The 17,051-nt window shown below is 41.5% G+C and overlaps 1 protein-coding gene across 1 annotated transcript; it reads right to left on the reverse strand.

Moving 5' to 3' along the window:
• Nucleotides 1–1,977: 1,977 nt before the first annotated feature.
• Nucleotides 1,978–13,329, reverse strand: ggt1a (gamma-glutamyltransferase 1a). Its single transcript, XM_080765234.1, has 13 exons — nucleotides 13,264–13,329; nucleotides 12,091–12,267; nucleotides 10,741–10,871; nucleotides 10,539–10,628; nucleotides 9,893–10,085; nucleotides 9,266–9,426; nucleotides 8,642–8,791; nucleotides 8,003–8,139; nucleotides 7,282–7,469; nucleotides 5,336–5,463; nucleotides 4,269–4,381; nucleotides 2,511–2,624; nucleotides 1,978–2,125 (listed from the first exon to the last, which is right to left on the reverse strand). The coding sequence occupies exons 1-13, from the start codon at nucleotides 13,287–13,289 to the stop codon at nucleotides 1,979–1,981; spliced, it is 1,755 nt and encodes a 584-aa protein (XP_080621360.1). The 5' UTR covers nucleotides 13,290–13,329; the 3' UTR covers nucleotide 1,978.
• Between the last annotated feature and the right edge of the window lie 3,722 nt (nucleotides 13,330–17,051).

Below are 17,051 nucleotides of genomic sequence, written 5' to 3' on the forward strand. Positions count from 1 at the left end.
TGTCACTGTCAGGTGGATGGTGGCTTGACGGCCCAGGTATCAGCGAAGACCCAAGGCTTTCTTCACCTTCCCAATAACTGATTGCGGGGGTTAGCAGAGATACAGTAGAGTACTCGTAGAGAGGCTGGGGAATTGGCTTTACTAAATTGTGGAAGCAGGTTGCTTGCTTCAGGGATCCCACATTCTGCTATTTATTGTGACAGGCTGATGGACATTTTGTTTTATACTTTAGTAGTTAGAGTGGAATTTCTTTCTGTTTACTACATCTAAACTCCTCTGACCACCCCTTGTTTTAAGTTAATATAACCCATCCCCCGTTTTCTTCACTGGCTCTCCATCTCCTTCAGGACTGAAAAGATTTCCCTTCACATATCATTGCATCTACGGCAATGCCTAGGCTGTTTTTTGTTTTGTCCGTCTGAGATTCAAAAGAATGTAACGTGCTTTATATATAAAATGCATTATTATTTTAATTTGTATCAATAAAACAACTGATCCCCCTAAAATCCATGTCCATTCATCAAAGTCTGGGTGTCTGCCAAAGGACAAGTTTCAGACTCATTACTAAATAACTTCCAAACCAAAATGGAAATTGCACAAGAATTCTTTTATATATTTTTTAAATGGGTGAGAAATGAGGTACATGATAACTCAGGTTTGTTTTTCTGTGCCCCCTTTAAGCCTGCGATTTCAGAAGTGACAGTACAGTACAGAAACTGGCAGAGGTTCCACATGTAAAAAATAACATCTTTGATCAAAATGTTTAATAACAAGCATGGCAACAAGCATAGCATAAGAACAATGCATGTTTAGAAAAATATATCTGCAAATGTATTTTCTGAATACCCTTTACATTCACTTAACCTCTACTCGGTATTAAACATTTACAACTTCAATGAGCATTTCAAACACTCTGCATCACAAAAAATAGAAGTAATAATTTAATTAGATCCATGGTAGCAAATGGACCCGAGTCACTGCGCCCATACTAACAGTCTTGCACATGATCAGCTTCTTAACCACTTAACCACAAACATTTTCAAATTTATTTTCGAAAAAAAAGAAAAGAAAAAAAAACTGATCTACAAGCTTACAACGCATCGCATCACGATGCATTTCTGCATATTTTTTCATATAATCACATGCCCAGAATTTGGACGACTGGACTTCTGTGACCAGTAAAGTCGCTTTATATTGTCCTTGTATGAAAACAAAACCTTGTTTGACACAAGATCATTTACATCTTTTTCACTTACACACAAACTACACTGACAACCTCCTACCGCCAAAGTTCTTCCCTACAACGTACTGATGCAATGTAAGAACAAGTAGTTCATTCATAGTATAATTTGCCAAATTTTAGGGATAGTCTATTGCAATATCCACATAGTCTTAATTTCTAATAACTTCTTTGCCTACTATTTCTAAATCAATCTCATATCAAAGTATAGCAGAGGATGTATTATTGCTATTACATTTCAGGGCCATTGTTTGTTGTATCCAAAAAGCCAAGATTGATGTGCTGTTTCTTTTTCAAAATGTCTTACAATCAATAATTAGTTGTGTTGATCTATTCTTACATTATTCAAAATGCCACAATCTCTGGCACAATCTCACTTTTTCTCAAAACACAAATAGTAATAAATATAAATAATGTCAAGGAAAGCAGAAAGGCTGAATATTTGGTTTGAATGCACAGTAAAATCCTCCGTGTTCATTTATCCATTCGTATACTCTCAGAGTTGAATTAACAGATCAGGATTCTACGGAGTGAAAGAGGTATTGCAACAGAGAGAGTCTTTTTCCACGATTAAGTCAAATAAATTAAACTCAAAAAGGAAAGAATGGCTGTCTCTTCATAGCTTAAATTAGCACTGGTTTGTCCCTCAGAGGCATTCACTGCAGACACATATTTTAGTTTCTGTCCCTGTGTCTTTGAGGGGGACAATCCAGAGGGTGAGGTTGATTGAAGTCAGATTCAATACCCAGCTGGATAGCCTCCTTTCCTTGGGTCAGATTCAGCACAGAGACGCTCCCCTTGTCTAACCACTGCCTGGACCACTGAATCAGGAATCCTCAGCAGCTCTGTTATGTGGTTCTTCTGAGCCAGGCCATCTAGGATAGTCTGCCACGCAGTCGGACATTATTGACCATTATCATTTGATTAACATCATTGCCATTATCATCATTGGCATCTTCACTATTATCTTGTCTGTATCATCAGCATAAACAATAATGACAATAACGTTATTATTGTTATTATCATAAAATTCACACCAAATCCCTCAAATGCACACTAACACATTTTTGCAAGCTAAGATAATTTTGTGTAATCTCTTGTGTAAATAGTTTGTAGTAAACTTTGATTGGTCCAGTGGTTTGTGAGATTAGTTCCTGACAGGCAGGCAGACAGAGGGGTGAAAACACAATCTCCCTATCCTTGCCTTCAGTCTGCCTGGCAGAGATAATTAGGCTTACAGTAACAAAGTCAAATGGCATGTTTGGCTTACCTTTTCAAAACCCTGCTCCACCACTGTCATGTTCGGGTTGAGTTGATTATGAAACCGAGGTTCTGTCACAGCTTTCTTTAGGTCGTAGTCAAAGAACAATGAATTCAGAATTACCTGTGTGTGCATAAAGGAAACAAACTCAAGTATGCAGCGTGGTGTGCAAGGGTACACGCACATGAGACTATGGGCTGGATTTTGAAGGTGCGTTTTACCATGTGGTAATACATAAATTGGCCTCGCTCTGCGCACAATCGTATTATGAAAGCCTTATCGTCCCGTGTTGAACGCACACACATATGGAATACGACGTTGCTGAATATTTTAGCATTGTGGGAGTGTCCATATGTTAATTATTTTCGCTTTGCGCAATTTGCTATTAAGCCCCTTGACCTGCGCATAACGATTAGACGTGGGTCTAGGCACCTCATAAACGCAAAAAGAAAATATAAAGCACTGTTTGATTTTACACTTGAGCGGCTCTGGGACGCTGCTGTAGTGTTGCCAAGTCTGTTTATTATAAGCGGCTTCTTTTTCTGTAAAGTTGCTTGTAAATATTGGTAGTTGTGGTTGCTTTTCTTGTTTCTAAAGGTTTCTCCTAATGTTGTTTAAACCAGTGATCCTCACACAGCACATTCCCATGTCAAGGATCCCCAGATGAATGCATTTGCCCAACTAAGGACGGCTAATACAAAAATGTAATTAAAATTTTACTTTTGAAAATAGCAGATCTACCAGCTCACAATGAATCACATTCATTCATTAAAACTATGAACTCTGACTGCAGGCGGATATATAATGATCATTATAACAATGTGCAAGAAAATATTTAAAAAGATGGAATATTTGTGGACAATCAAAATATGTTTTTTATTTTAATGTGGTGTCATTAAAATTAATCTGGATATAGCAGACTCACTATCTAGAAAATAAAAACATGGCACTTCATTTAAAATAGGTTACAGACCCCTGTTATATGCGCTTATTTTGGGATTATTTTTATAGACCTATTTACTTGTTTCTCTGAGACATGGCAACAACGTCTTTTCATTGCGTCTTTTTATTAAAATGTTGAGATTAGAAACGGCCATAATTCTTTCATTTCTCAACCTTAAAAAAAAACAAAAACATATCCATAATCCTTGGGAAGTTTGCTTTCATACGCTGTATCACACTCGAGTCAAGTCTTCTTCAATAAAATGCTACGAGCGAAGACCATACCATCACGGGACCATACCGCATCACGGGCATACGCACCAGGCATTCAACTCATTACTCATTTCAAATATAATATAATTATAATTTAAATTAAAATATAATTTTACTGGTGTTTCTCAATAGAAACAACTTATTTTGAGGCATAAAGGTGACAGCATGCAGTGCAATAGGAATAATTAACCCAAATGTGACAAAGTCATATGTCATGTCTTCTATGGTGCCAGCCTGAAGAAATGTAATAATAACGATCCCCAAAGTGCGCATTCCGTATGTGACATCAGCTGACTGGTAAAGAAAATAGTACGGACATGTTGATTGGGTAACTCTCAAACACGCCTTAAACACTCCCATGACTAATTCAAGGCCGTTTTGCGCACTCCACGGGGTGTCGAAAGCGCTTCTTAACATGCTTAAAATTGCAATATGACATACCTCACGCCCCCAGCTCATATTACTGTAATAGGTCAAACGCACCTTCAAAATCTAGCCCTATGTCTGAGTCTGACACACTCGTGTGGAGAATGAATGATGAGTCAGACTTACTAAGGCAGTGGCTGTGGTGATCTTTGTTCCCCCAGAGGCTCCAACAACCATTTTAACTCTGTTGTCTTTGTCAAAGATGATGGTAGGGCACATGGAAGAGAGGGGCCTTTTGCCTACAACAGAGTAGCAAACGAGGAACAAAATGGTTGACTATTTCATGCACAGACATTTTTCTCTTTGCCATGACTTTTATCTGGGTAAAGTGAAAACATGTACTGTACATCATGGTTCAATTGTTTTATTGGCAGTACAGTACAGCGGTTGCAACATCAGAAGGCAAATAACAAAAGCAATAAAATAGCATAAACTATAGAGTAGACAGCGCCCCTGGCTCCCTGGAAGTCCCCCCCCCCCCCCCGAGCCCAGGAGCTCGGGGCTCATTCCCTGCCCCCCCTCCTGTGTAATTCTCTCCACGGCCAACGTCCGACTCTTCCCAGCCCGGATGTAGGAACCGCAAGGCGGTTGGGAAGTTTACATTTAAAAACAGTTAATCTAAAGATCTTTACCCTCTCTGGTTAGGTATAATAGAAGTATTAGTTGTTTGAGCTGTTATTTAGGCTACACTTGATTGGTAAAGTCCAGATAGCAGCAATATGACTTAATTAATTATTTTTGGTCCCCTATCCTCGTCACTGTATATTTGCACCTTAGTGGAATTTATATGTATGCATTTTTGCTATTATATGTTATAGAGGGTAGAGCATTCATAAAGTGAATGGCAAATCGAGTGGCAAAGTGACAGAGTTTAACATTGTTTAATGTCGTTTAATGCAATTAGATATGACTTTTCTATTTGGATGCATGGGCTGTCAAGGCCAGAAAGTAGTTTTTTGCCACTCAGTAGGCATAACTTCCTGGTTTGATGATGATGTCACGCACATACCCTCTATTAGTGTCTGTCTAATAGAGGGTCCTCTGAAACAATGTGGTTTACAGTTAGTGAGAACTACTTCACTTGTACTTTTTTACACACATACTTTTAGCTAAACAGGGACAGATTCACAGATGACCTGTACTGTCTAGCTTATGATTTACCATTTTGATATGTCAATGCAATCCAGTCCTACCTGGCTGAATAAAGTTGTTGGGTGATGGAGGGATTCCAAAACCATTGGTCATATGTGGGGAGCTGAAGTCATCCATTTCATCATTGAAAATGATGCCAGTTGATCGGGACATGACTTTGGAACCAAAGCTGGTGACATGGAACAGGTGTTATTGATAGTTCATATTACCATTAATACACTCAGCTTGCAGGCAAACCGCGTTCGTTGTGTAAATATATAGTATGAATGCATCACTACAGGTTCTGTGATTCACACAATTTAATTTAAACATACAAAACCCAATTTATATTTCCAACCAGGCATGGCTTTTAGAACATATACAGTACATTTCTGCTAGTTTAATGTATGAGTTAATTGACATATTACTGAGTTTACCAAGGTTTGAGCTTGAACAGCTAGTCGAGATGCCATCACATACAGTAGGCTATACAAAACAGTGCAACCCTCACGCCATTATAATTTCTTTATCTACAAAAACATGACATTTTAGCCATGCATGTTGGCCATGTAGGGATTGAGGCATTACCCCAGGTGAAGGATTTTTTTTTATCTCGGGGTCTTGTTCACGAGTGAGGGGAGGACGGAGAAGGAGATCAGCCGGAGAATCAGAGCGGCAGGGGTGGTATTGCAGTCGCTGTACCGCACTGTTGTGACGAAAAGAGAGTTGAACCAGAAAGCTCTCTGTATACAGAGCAATCTTTGTTCCTACTCTCACCTATGGTCATGAAGTGTGGGTCATGACCGAAAGAATAAGGTCGCGAATACAAGCGGCCAAAATGAGTTTTCTCCTATGGGTGGCTGGCATCTCCCTTAGAGATAGGGTGAGAAGTTCAGTCACACGGAGAGACTCAGAGTAGAGCCGCTGCTCCTTCGCCTGGAAAGGAGCCAGCTCAGGTGGTTCGGGCATCTGGTTAGGATGCCTCCCTAGGGAGGTCTTCGATGCACGTCCCACTGGGAAGAGACCCCGGGGCAGACTCACTGGCCTCTGAACGTCTCGGGATCCCCCCGGAGAAAGTCATTAATATTGCTCTGGAGAGGGAAGTCTGGAGCTCTCTGGTGGAGTTGTTGCCCCCGCAACCCGACTACGGATAAGCGGCTGAAGATGGATGGATGGATGGATGGATGTTGGCCATCAGATGTTCATCTGAGTAGTACGTCGCGCATCAAAAAACATAGGATGTAGCCTCCCTACACTTTCCTCACTCTATTCCACCAGAATAATTAGGAAGGCAAATAAAATCATTGCAGACAACTCCCGTCCTGCACATCACCTCTTCAATCTCCTCCCATCAGGCAGGAGATATAGAAGTATCCAGAGCTCAACATGTCGCTTCAGTGATAGCACTTACCCCGTAGCCATTAGACATCTGAACTCATAGATATATGCATATAGCACTTTAAAAAAACTGAATGTAATTGCCTATGCTGCTGGTTTTTGTATTGTATTGTCCTTCTTGTTTGTGTATCTATGGTTGTCTGTATATGTTGTTGAGTATGAACCAAGACAAATTCCTATCAACTTGTTGACATGGCAAATAAATTATTGAATTGAATTGAATTGTTAAAGGCTGACTTGTCTGAAACGTCAAGTCATAATGTTCTTTCCTATGTTTTTGTAGATAATAGAATATATATCACGTCACAATGGTTTTGTCTTAGAAATATCCCTGAATATGTTGCACTTAACCTGCTCTTTGCAGAGCTGGCAATACCTTGTGCAAGAGGGGTCCCCTCCCTACTACTTCAGGGTATGTAGGTAGTGTATTTAAGAGGAAACACCCTTTGCCAACTGAATTACTGATGATGAAAATATTTACTATTATTGTCTGGACCCCTTCAGCATTTTTAATTTGATGCAGTCAGTGAGTCCTAAGGGTAATTGGGTGTCCCCAGACCTTCCCTCAAGGTTGTCCCCAATATTGTTGCACTGTGCTCAGTGCTCTTACTATAGATTGATTGTGCTGGTGGCTGCGACAGCACTTCCATCTTCAGCAATGACAGACAGGTGTGCCGTCCCGTGGTTGTCGGGGACAAAGTATTCTGGCTCGTAGTAGCTGTCCGGGTGAGTGGTGTCGTCCGTGATTTTACTTCTGATTCCGTCAGCAAAGTAGTCTGAGGTCATATTGTGGATGAGCTGGGGAAAACGAAGCAATCAGTCAGAGGCCGGTTTGTCTTGGAGATTATAAATAGCAGAAACCAAACAATGTTTTTTGTTGGCGAGCCACTACACTCTTATGCTGATATTTATACAGAATGAGACTCAGGATGATGATATTTTACTGTATTCATCATGAAAATGGATGTCATAGGCAGCTCTCTTTAGTAGTCATTATTGCCTGAATTCTAAATCAGTGATTTTTGATACAGTTGGCCTACAGCAGGGGTTCTCAACGTTTTTGGCCAGGGACCTCTGGCAACCCCCCTTTTTTTTTTTTTTTGGGGACCCCCAAAATAATTTGGCGACCCCCGAGGGGTCGCGACCCACGGGTTGAGCACCCCTGGCCGACCCACGGGTTAAAAAACCCTGGCCTACAGGAGAAAATGGTGATTGTACTGTGCAGAATGAGCGTAAACTCTGTGAAAGTGAACCAGTGGCAAAAAAGAGAGTGCATGTTCAGCAAACCTTCTCTATTACACAGCCTGCAGAAAATGTTAACAATGACTTACATCTGTAATATTGAGATAACGTGGATCCCCAAGTCTGCTTCTTTTGGCGTAAGCGAAACGGAATGCCTCAACAATACGATGGTATGTCAGGGTCTTTTTCTCGGCTGTAGATACACTTGTCCCTGTGAAGTTGTAGCCTGCAAAACATCAATCAGATTTGAGATCTAGACTTATGAGAGAATTACAGCGTTGAATAGATCATGCCTTCTGATTACTGAGAACAGTATGCACTGTATCCGAAATTGGGTCATGCTTCGATGTGTGCTCGATAAAACCGAAAAAATAACTGTTATAAGAGTTTTATCATACCTGCCCTTTTACCTGTACTTTCACTTTTCATCTATAATGTTTTAGATAGGGTAAGTGATTATTTTTTTCCTTCCTTTTTTTTAAGGTTAAAGCACTATTCTAGGCTTCTCCAGGCTTCAGTTTTTTAATAAACAGAAAATATATTTTCAGGTAGGTGACAAGCTTTCAGCCAATCAGGAGAGAGTACTAATTTTTTACTACTCCATTTGTACATTATCTGAGTTAAATGAACACAGAGGATTTTACTGTGTATGTTCTGTGTTTCCCATTCTAGGCAGAGGGAAGCCTTTGTTCCACATGGCCGCACAAGCTGTTTGCCTGGCTTCTCACCATCTACAATGTTGAGGATGAGTGCCAGTACTGGGCCACTGGAGGGGGCGTCTGGAACATGCATGGTGTATTCCCCCACATTCAGCTTCAGGGGATTCTCGTTCAGCACCGGCTGGTACTCCAGTAAGTCATCCAAGGTTATAATTCCACCTGCATAAAACACAGTTACTGTACGTGTAGGGATAAAGCTGATATAGCACAATTTCATCTTTTTTTCAGGCTTTTCTGCCTTTATTGATAATATCAAGTGAAGATGGACAGGAAAGAGGGAGAGAGAGAAGGGGAGAGACACGCAGCAAAGGTCGTCATGAACAGGACTCGAACACGTGACGCGCTGTCAGGCCAAAGCATATACGGTATGTGGCATGCGGCTGGACAATTACATCTTGATTGACTATCACTGCAGACACAGTAAAATCCCAGTCTTCAAATCCCAGTCTTAAATTAAGGCAGAAGAGTGTACAAGTGGAACCATATACGGGTTAATTTGGTTCCATTTGTATTAGAGAGTTAGTTAGTAAATATTTTACTGTGTTTTACAGTTACAGTTTTACTTTTCTCAGTTTCCTACTGGATCTGCCGTGTGTAATTGTGTTCACGAGTAACGGATGAGGAAAGACAGACCTGCTGCCTGTATATCTTCTACGATGCTCTGGGCCATCGAGCCATTGTAGAACACATTAGGTCCTTCCTCTGCTATCCTCTGATAGGTGTCAGCCAGTCTGGGAAACTTGACGATATCGTTTTCCTTCAGGATATTTTTTTGTGAATCACAAAACACTTCACTGAAACACAAGAAAGAAAGAAATTCCAACAATGAACAAGCCTGCACATTTCTTTTTAATGAGCATCAATTTAGTACAATGTCTTCTTGCTGCTGACTTTATATAATTATCTTAACTAATAATTTTAGTAGTGGTCAAAAGTGAGGACGCAAATTGAGGACGATATAACTACTAGTCTATAACCGTTTAGGTTCCCATTGTTATTGTATTAACCCGTTATGCTCTCTTAGATATACATACTGATGTAGTATATTGAAATTATAGTATAAGTACTGTAATTATGGCTGTTAAATATTAATACACTGTAACATTGTTTTACTGTATGTGATTTCTCACTGTGGTAATGCATGATAATTAGCTAGATAAAACCAGAGAGCTATTGAACAGGAATTCAGTGGGTGTGAAAAGGAAGGAAATTCAAAAAAGCAGTTTTGAGAATGTAACTCCTTTAACATTCTCTCCTCACCACATATTAGCATCTCCTTGAATAGACTCTTTGCTCTTGAAGAGGGCATGAGCCAAGGCTTTGCCTATAGGGAAGCCGTCACGTGCCAAGGCAATGCTGGGCTTAAACAGCTCCTTCCATGGCAGCCTTCCATGCCTCTTGTGAGCCATCTCATAGCCACGGATCTCACCAGGAATGGCAATAGACAACCCACCTGTCACAGAACAACAGCAGCTGTGTTATAGCCAAATATCACAAGCTCTCTCCGTGCCTTTTCAGATTGCATTGTCAAGAGTGATTACCGGTATATAGTAAGGCTGTCATCATCACCATGCAATTATGTGAATGTGACCCTTTTCATACCAATGACCAATTTTGTTTTTACATGATAGTATCATGTAATGGGTATATGTATATTTAGGTTTGGTAAGGTTTTGCAGACTTAAGAAAATGTCTACAATGTCATCAAGAATTGTATTACTTATTAGCATTATTCCCAGAATTGGTTGATACATAATTTCCATATTGAAATATATCCATGACACAGCAATTCTATGAAAACATAGTAGTCTGCTTCTAAATTAATGTTCCGTTATGTGAGATCTGTGCAGAATCAGTCTCTCCAGTGACCAATCCAGACCCAGCAGAAAACGGACCCAGTTGATACCTTTGCGAGAAAGTTGGGTGTTATTGCCAAACATGTCTTCAGTGGCATTCATTGGCGCCGTCTCTCTGGCGTCAATCGTTTCAACCTTCCCTGTTGAGCACGAAGCGAGGACATATTGATGAGGGCTGAATTATTTAATTATCTTTTAATTATGGAGTGGAGTCCCCTGTATCTATAAGCTCAGACAAAGACAGAAGCTCACCCGTGGAAGCGTTGTAGATAATGAAGAAGAGCCCTCCGCCGATGCCCATGCTGTGAGCGTTCAAAAGACCAACACAGAGCAAAGCGGCGATCGATGCATCCACCGCTGAACCATTCTTCTTTAGAATGTCTCTGAGAGCAGAAATACACACTTAGAAACCAATGGCCTCACAGAGCACACACACCTAAACACACGCACGTTCAGATACGGCATGCAAACACGCCTGAACACACGTTCACAGACATACAAAGACACACCTACAGACAGATGTACAGATATACAAACACATATACGTGCAAACAGACATGCAAACACTCACATACAGACACATATACTGTATACAAACATAACAACTGCATGCACATGCACAGGCATACAAACACACACACACACACACACACACACACACACACACACACACACACACACACACACACACACACACACAGAATCATGTGTCTGCAGACACATGCAAAGGCGTTATGCACGATATTGAGATTCTGGTTGATATCCGATTATTTGCATGGTCAAATCCACTAATACCGATATTGTTTTTAGTGGGGTTTATCTACACCTGTTATACAGTGACTGCTGTATGCAGAATTATAATAAACAGTGCATTCTTATTACCATATTTTTTAGGACTACTGGTGCACAATGCAAACAATCTTAAGTATTTGTATTGGTCATTTTTCCAATTTTGAAGCCTTTTGAAAGGTTCTCCAGAATCTGCAGTTTTTCGATACCGATATTGTATTTTTGTCTCCACCAGGCCGAAGGCATGGGGAGTGAGTATGTTTTGCACTCCGTCCATGTGTGTGTGAGTCTGTGTTTGTCCCCGCCTGCTAATCTCCGGCACCGTTAACCCGGTTGATGCCTGGGGGTCTGGATGTTCCGGCGACCCCCACACACTAACTGTCATTTCTCTACCGTTTCGGACGCGGGGCAGCTTGCCGGAACCGGGGCGGTTCCCCCCGGGGGACCCCACACGGAGTGGCACCATTAATTTCACACGGGTGTGATTTTTCTAGTTAAGGCTGATATTGCCAATACCGATATGATGACCATCGATGATTAATCATGCATCCCTAACAGGCATACAAACACACAGAAACACACACCTGTTGACGCTACAGTATAGACACACTGACATATTACAAACACACACACATACAGTACAAACACACATGCACAGACACACAAACACATAACTGCAGACACATACATATACACACATACCTCCCCATTACACACACATACTGTACTTCCACATGCCAGAACTGGGGCCTAAACCAAAGATTTTTGGAAACGCACAACCACACACACACACACACACACACACACACTTACCTCCCTACTTCCGAGCACGTTCCTGCATCTGCTGCCACAGCAGCCTTGGAGAAGAAGTGGTCTGAAGGAACGGTGGTGTTCTTCCGTCCCATGCCCATAAACACTCCCAGAAACAGGCCCACTGTAGCCGCCAGCAGGACCACTAGCCCAGCAACTAGGGACTTCCTGACCATTTTCCTGCCCAGGAAAATTAAAAATCACCTCACAGTCAGTCAGAAATCTTATTACAGTGCTCACCACCTCCTCCACCACCAACAGCAGAATGAATTGTCTGCTGACGTTATCATTACCATCATTGACATCAGCGCCTCCGCTGTCGTTACGTACAGTACATTGTCATCATCACATGAATCAATGTGTGCGCTAAGCATGTCATTCTAACAATAATAACACAGTAGGGCTCGTGGCCAGTGCTGTCATTATGGGTTGCGGTGCACCTGTGAACACGCGTCATCTGTGGGCTTCGTCTCCACATACAGTATACTTCAGATGATCTGTGATGTGTTGTTGTTATATACTGTGACATGAGAAAAAATAGGAATTGTGTAATTGATCTGACTATCATTGGTGTAATGATCTCATAACATCATATGTGGATATCTGGACTTGAATGCTTGATGTGCTTAACCTTTATTTGTACTGATTCACTCTCATCTACATGATATAGCTCTATCAGATGCTACAGTATGCCAAATGATACAAGATGCACTTGTTAAAGGACAACTAATCTACATTGTAGAACATCATGCTCATTATTTCTTTCTATATCTGTTACAACTCATATCTTCTGGTCACGTAATGTGAATCAAACCAAAACTTTCCACTATGATATGCAAAGTGAAGGGGTGTGTGATCTGTTTATCAATGCAGGCAGTGTTGCCAGCCATGACACGGGACATTGTGATTGGCTAGGCTTAGGCCAACGGCAGCGGCACGCGCGTCACAGTGGCTCTCTTTGCTGGTATCCTCGGACCGATTGTGATGCATGAGCCATCACATAGCGACATAGTTCCCACCTGATGGACACAACGCCAAGGACCTTAGCTAATTTGCCATGCACTCCTGTTGCTAGGGTGTACTGATAGAGCTCTGACGAATTAACCTGTGTACTGCTGCTGCGGTTGTGATTGTGGTCTAAATCTAATCAGTGCCATCTTGGACTGAGTCTCCCACCTTTGCTTAGTATGCACTTGCGTCATTTCCAAGAAACATTGATGTGTTCTTTGCGTAATTAACCTCTTCCCTTTCATGTAGATTTCAAAAGCTTTATGGAAACAAAGAACAGCAAAGAGTCAAATTAAAACAAGTTACGTTAAACAAGTTAACGTGAGTTATTTGATCAGCACAACTGAGAATCAAACACGCTTTGGTAAGCCATGATATCACTACAGATGACTCAACATAAATATATTAATTAAAGGCCAGCTAATTACCTCAAGAGGAATATATCATGATATAGTGTCTCTCTGTCTCTCCCCTCTGGCTTGGCCTCTCTCCTGTCTCTGTCCTTTCCTGTTTCATCTATTATGTGGCTCTTTCTTGACACCTCACGTCACTCTCTCTCTCCTCTGGCCACTCCTGTTTGTCCGTCATCTCGCCTCTTTCCCCAAAGCTTATTGGGCCCAGCCCCTCCCACATTCTTATACACCTGTGTTTATTGGGTCACTGCCCAGCACCCTGCTTACACGCCATTGGGTGTTCCAGCTGAAGCCTGTCTGAAAACCTGTTGGACATCCTTACCGATGCACCATATGAAAAACCCCATTAGCTCTGACGCACCACCTGAAACCCAGTTTGGCACATGAAGATAGAAAGAAACGATAGATTCACATTATTCTCTCTGCTGGGCAACAGTCAAGTAATACTCAATCACGCACGGCCACTAATTCTGACATTCTAGCGCAGAAGAGGCTGCATCATAATATCACCAGTGTTTCTCTCAGTAAAATGGTAGTTATGGTCTGGTTAGTCACTGTAGCGATGTTAGTATATTCTGTGATGTTATAATGTGGCTGTGTCTGATTACATATTGTTTTGCTCACGTTTTTGCCTTGGGGCAGGACACTGTATGGTTAATGGTTTGTTTTGTCCTGGAGTGCATATACTGTATTGTGGTATCGTGGCTATACCGTTTGCCACGACCGTTTACTGTTTGCTTATGTATTTGATTGTGCTTAGGGCAGGACACTGTGACACACACTGTGACTGGTATTGCATAGGTGCATATTGTTGACTGTTGTTCATTATTGATGGTGCTTTTTGTGTAGGTATTCTTCCTCTGACCTCTTTGTATTGTTACCCTTGCTGTACCCTATAGATGGTATGCGCATGCATAAAGTGAATGGCAAATCGAGTGGCAAAGTGAGTTTAACTTAATTTAATAATTTAATTAATTTAATACAATCAGATAGGACTTTTCTTTGTGGCTGTGAAGGCCAGAAAGTAGTTTTTTGCCACTCCGTATGCTTTCCTGCATAACTTCCGGGTATGATGATGATGTCACACGCATACCCTCAGTACCTTTCTCATTCTGTATCTGTAACTTAACTGCTGTGCTGCCTCTGGCAACTAAATTCCCCTTGCGGGATCAATAACAAAGGTCCATTGTTCCATGCAATTCCATCACTGAGCCCTCTTTGGACATTCCTACTGATACCCCCCCGCCTGAAGCCCTGTCGGCCTTCCCCCACTGATGCCCTTCCTGATACCTTTCTGGCTAACCCACCCAGCGCCTTGGCCCTTGCCTGAACCCCATTCTCCAGCTCCCAAGCCACCTGCCCTGAGATCTGTATAGGGTGCAGGCCCAGGATTGCATATAGGGTGCTGTCAGTCAGTACAACAAATTCAAAATGACATAGACAGACATCATGATAAATTCATCACCCCTTCGTCCTCCCCTCTCTGTTCCGCCACCTCACCCTGTCCGTCTCTCTGTCTCTCATTGTGATCAAGCTGTGGTCTGATCTCACAACAAAAACCGTTGCATAACAGTGCTGATTTGCATGACTTCAGTGCTAGCGTCTGGCGTATCCTATTTGGGCATAATCCACTCTATGAGCCTGGAAAACAGATTAATCTGACAGAACAAAGTCATGGCACATAGCACACGTTGGTTTGTGTTTTAGTCTGGCCATGTCAGGCTGATAATCGGTCGGTGATAAAAGTCTGCATGTCCATAATCTGCCTGCCTCCCACAGACTTTATAGAAGTAGATGGATATTTGTCTTTCATTTTAATTTATCACAATACAGTACAAATCATAATAGATAACAATTAATTTGTCTTTCATACAGTATAGCTGATACACCCATGACGTAAAGGAGCAGGAAGAAGAATAATGATGTCCATAATGGAAACAACTGAATTGTATGTGTTTTGTGTTACTGGCCAATATTCTCCATATACAGTAGGGCTTAATATCTCCATCCCTGATGTCGCGTGATGTCACGTGCTCTCTCACCCCGACCAACCAACACACTGATGGGAAATGCACGATTCCATAGTTAACGGCAACCTTCGGTCGCAATCAACACTCTTTTCTTCCTCCAGGTAATTAGAACGCAAGTATCTTAATTCCCAGATTAACAGGCGAGTTAAGGTAACTTCAATCAAGTATTTTAACTCTTCAGGTTAGCAGGTAAATAACTGAAAGGCAATTATACTTACAATTATCTTGTTACGAGGTGAGTATAAGTAAACACTATTATTTCAATACCCAGAAACCAATGTCCAATCAGCCAAGTATAATAAAATAATATTTACTTAGACAACCATACAATAAAATTGGCTTTTTCCCCCAAAAAGTGCAAACAAATAAAATGTCAACCTTTGTGGTCAAAAGCAATTATAACCAACCAGAAAATACCCCTGTGGTATCTTGCCACAGGGGTGCCTCTATGTATATGTAATGTCTATGTAATTTGTAAGTTGATTAGCAGTATACTGTGGTTACTTTGCGTATGTCCTGTTTGATGCGTACAGTATGTATCGTACTAGCAGCATATGACGTCTGGTTATAACTGGTACAACTAGCTCTCAATGATGATGTAGTAAAGATGTGGATTAAAGGACCCAATGCCAGGGTGTAATTGGTTTTCGATGGTGACGTAATGACGATATGTTTTAGTGTCGGGAGGATTAAAGGTAATGACCCTATGTATACATGTATGTAATCTGACACCACTGCCATATCAAGCACAATTAGTCATTACGTCATACGCTGGCACAGCGCATACACATCAAATGGCGACATACGAAAACGAAAATTATTACTTGCGCGCTCTGCTTGCGCAAGTAATTAACCCTATTTTAGAATATGAAATAATCATTTAGATGTAATTTAAATCCTATTTTAATGTAACCCTACTTAGATTATACTAAATAACACATTTTAGATTAATATATGAAATATATCAGTAAGACGCCCTGAGGCCAAGAAGCATGCACTCATCCACCTGGGTGAGTGCTGGCGCTTTGACCTGGGGGGTCAGATCAACATAATATGGAATGCGTGTCTTGAGTGTACAGGGTTTGATCAGGTCAGATCAACATATGGAATGTCACAACAGTTTAGCTCCATATATGGAGATTCAAGGGTTGCAGCGGGAGCAGTGTTTTGAGTGTACACGGTTTGATGAGGGCCCAGGTAGGACCGGGCCTTAATATTCGGGCCTGCTGAGAACCTTAGTTTTTGCCGGCTGCCGGGCACTAACTAGAAATGCACTCTGTCGACATGTTGAGCTGCCAACTGCCGCTTTGCACACGAGTAGGCCATGTATGGCCTACTTGTGCGCAAGCAGAGCGCGCCATGTCCCCGCCGGAGCCCTATAGTGCAGGACTGCTGGTGTGGGTCTGGTGTAAAAAGGCATGACAGACTGACGGCCATATACTGTATGGTGGCGTGACGGAGTCACTGACTGACTGACAGGTTTTGCAGGTTTTCATATAGTAATCTGTGACCT

The sequence above is a fragment of the Protomyctophum bolini genome (genome assembly GCF_963924005.1).
Source record: "Protomyctophum bolini genome assembly, chromosome: 6".
Taxonomy (NCBI): domain Eukaryota; kingdom Metazoa; phylum Chordata; class Actinopteri; order Myctophiformes; family Myctophidae; genus Protomyctophum; species Protomyctophum bolini.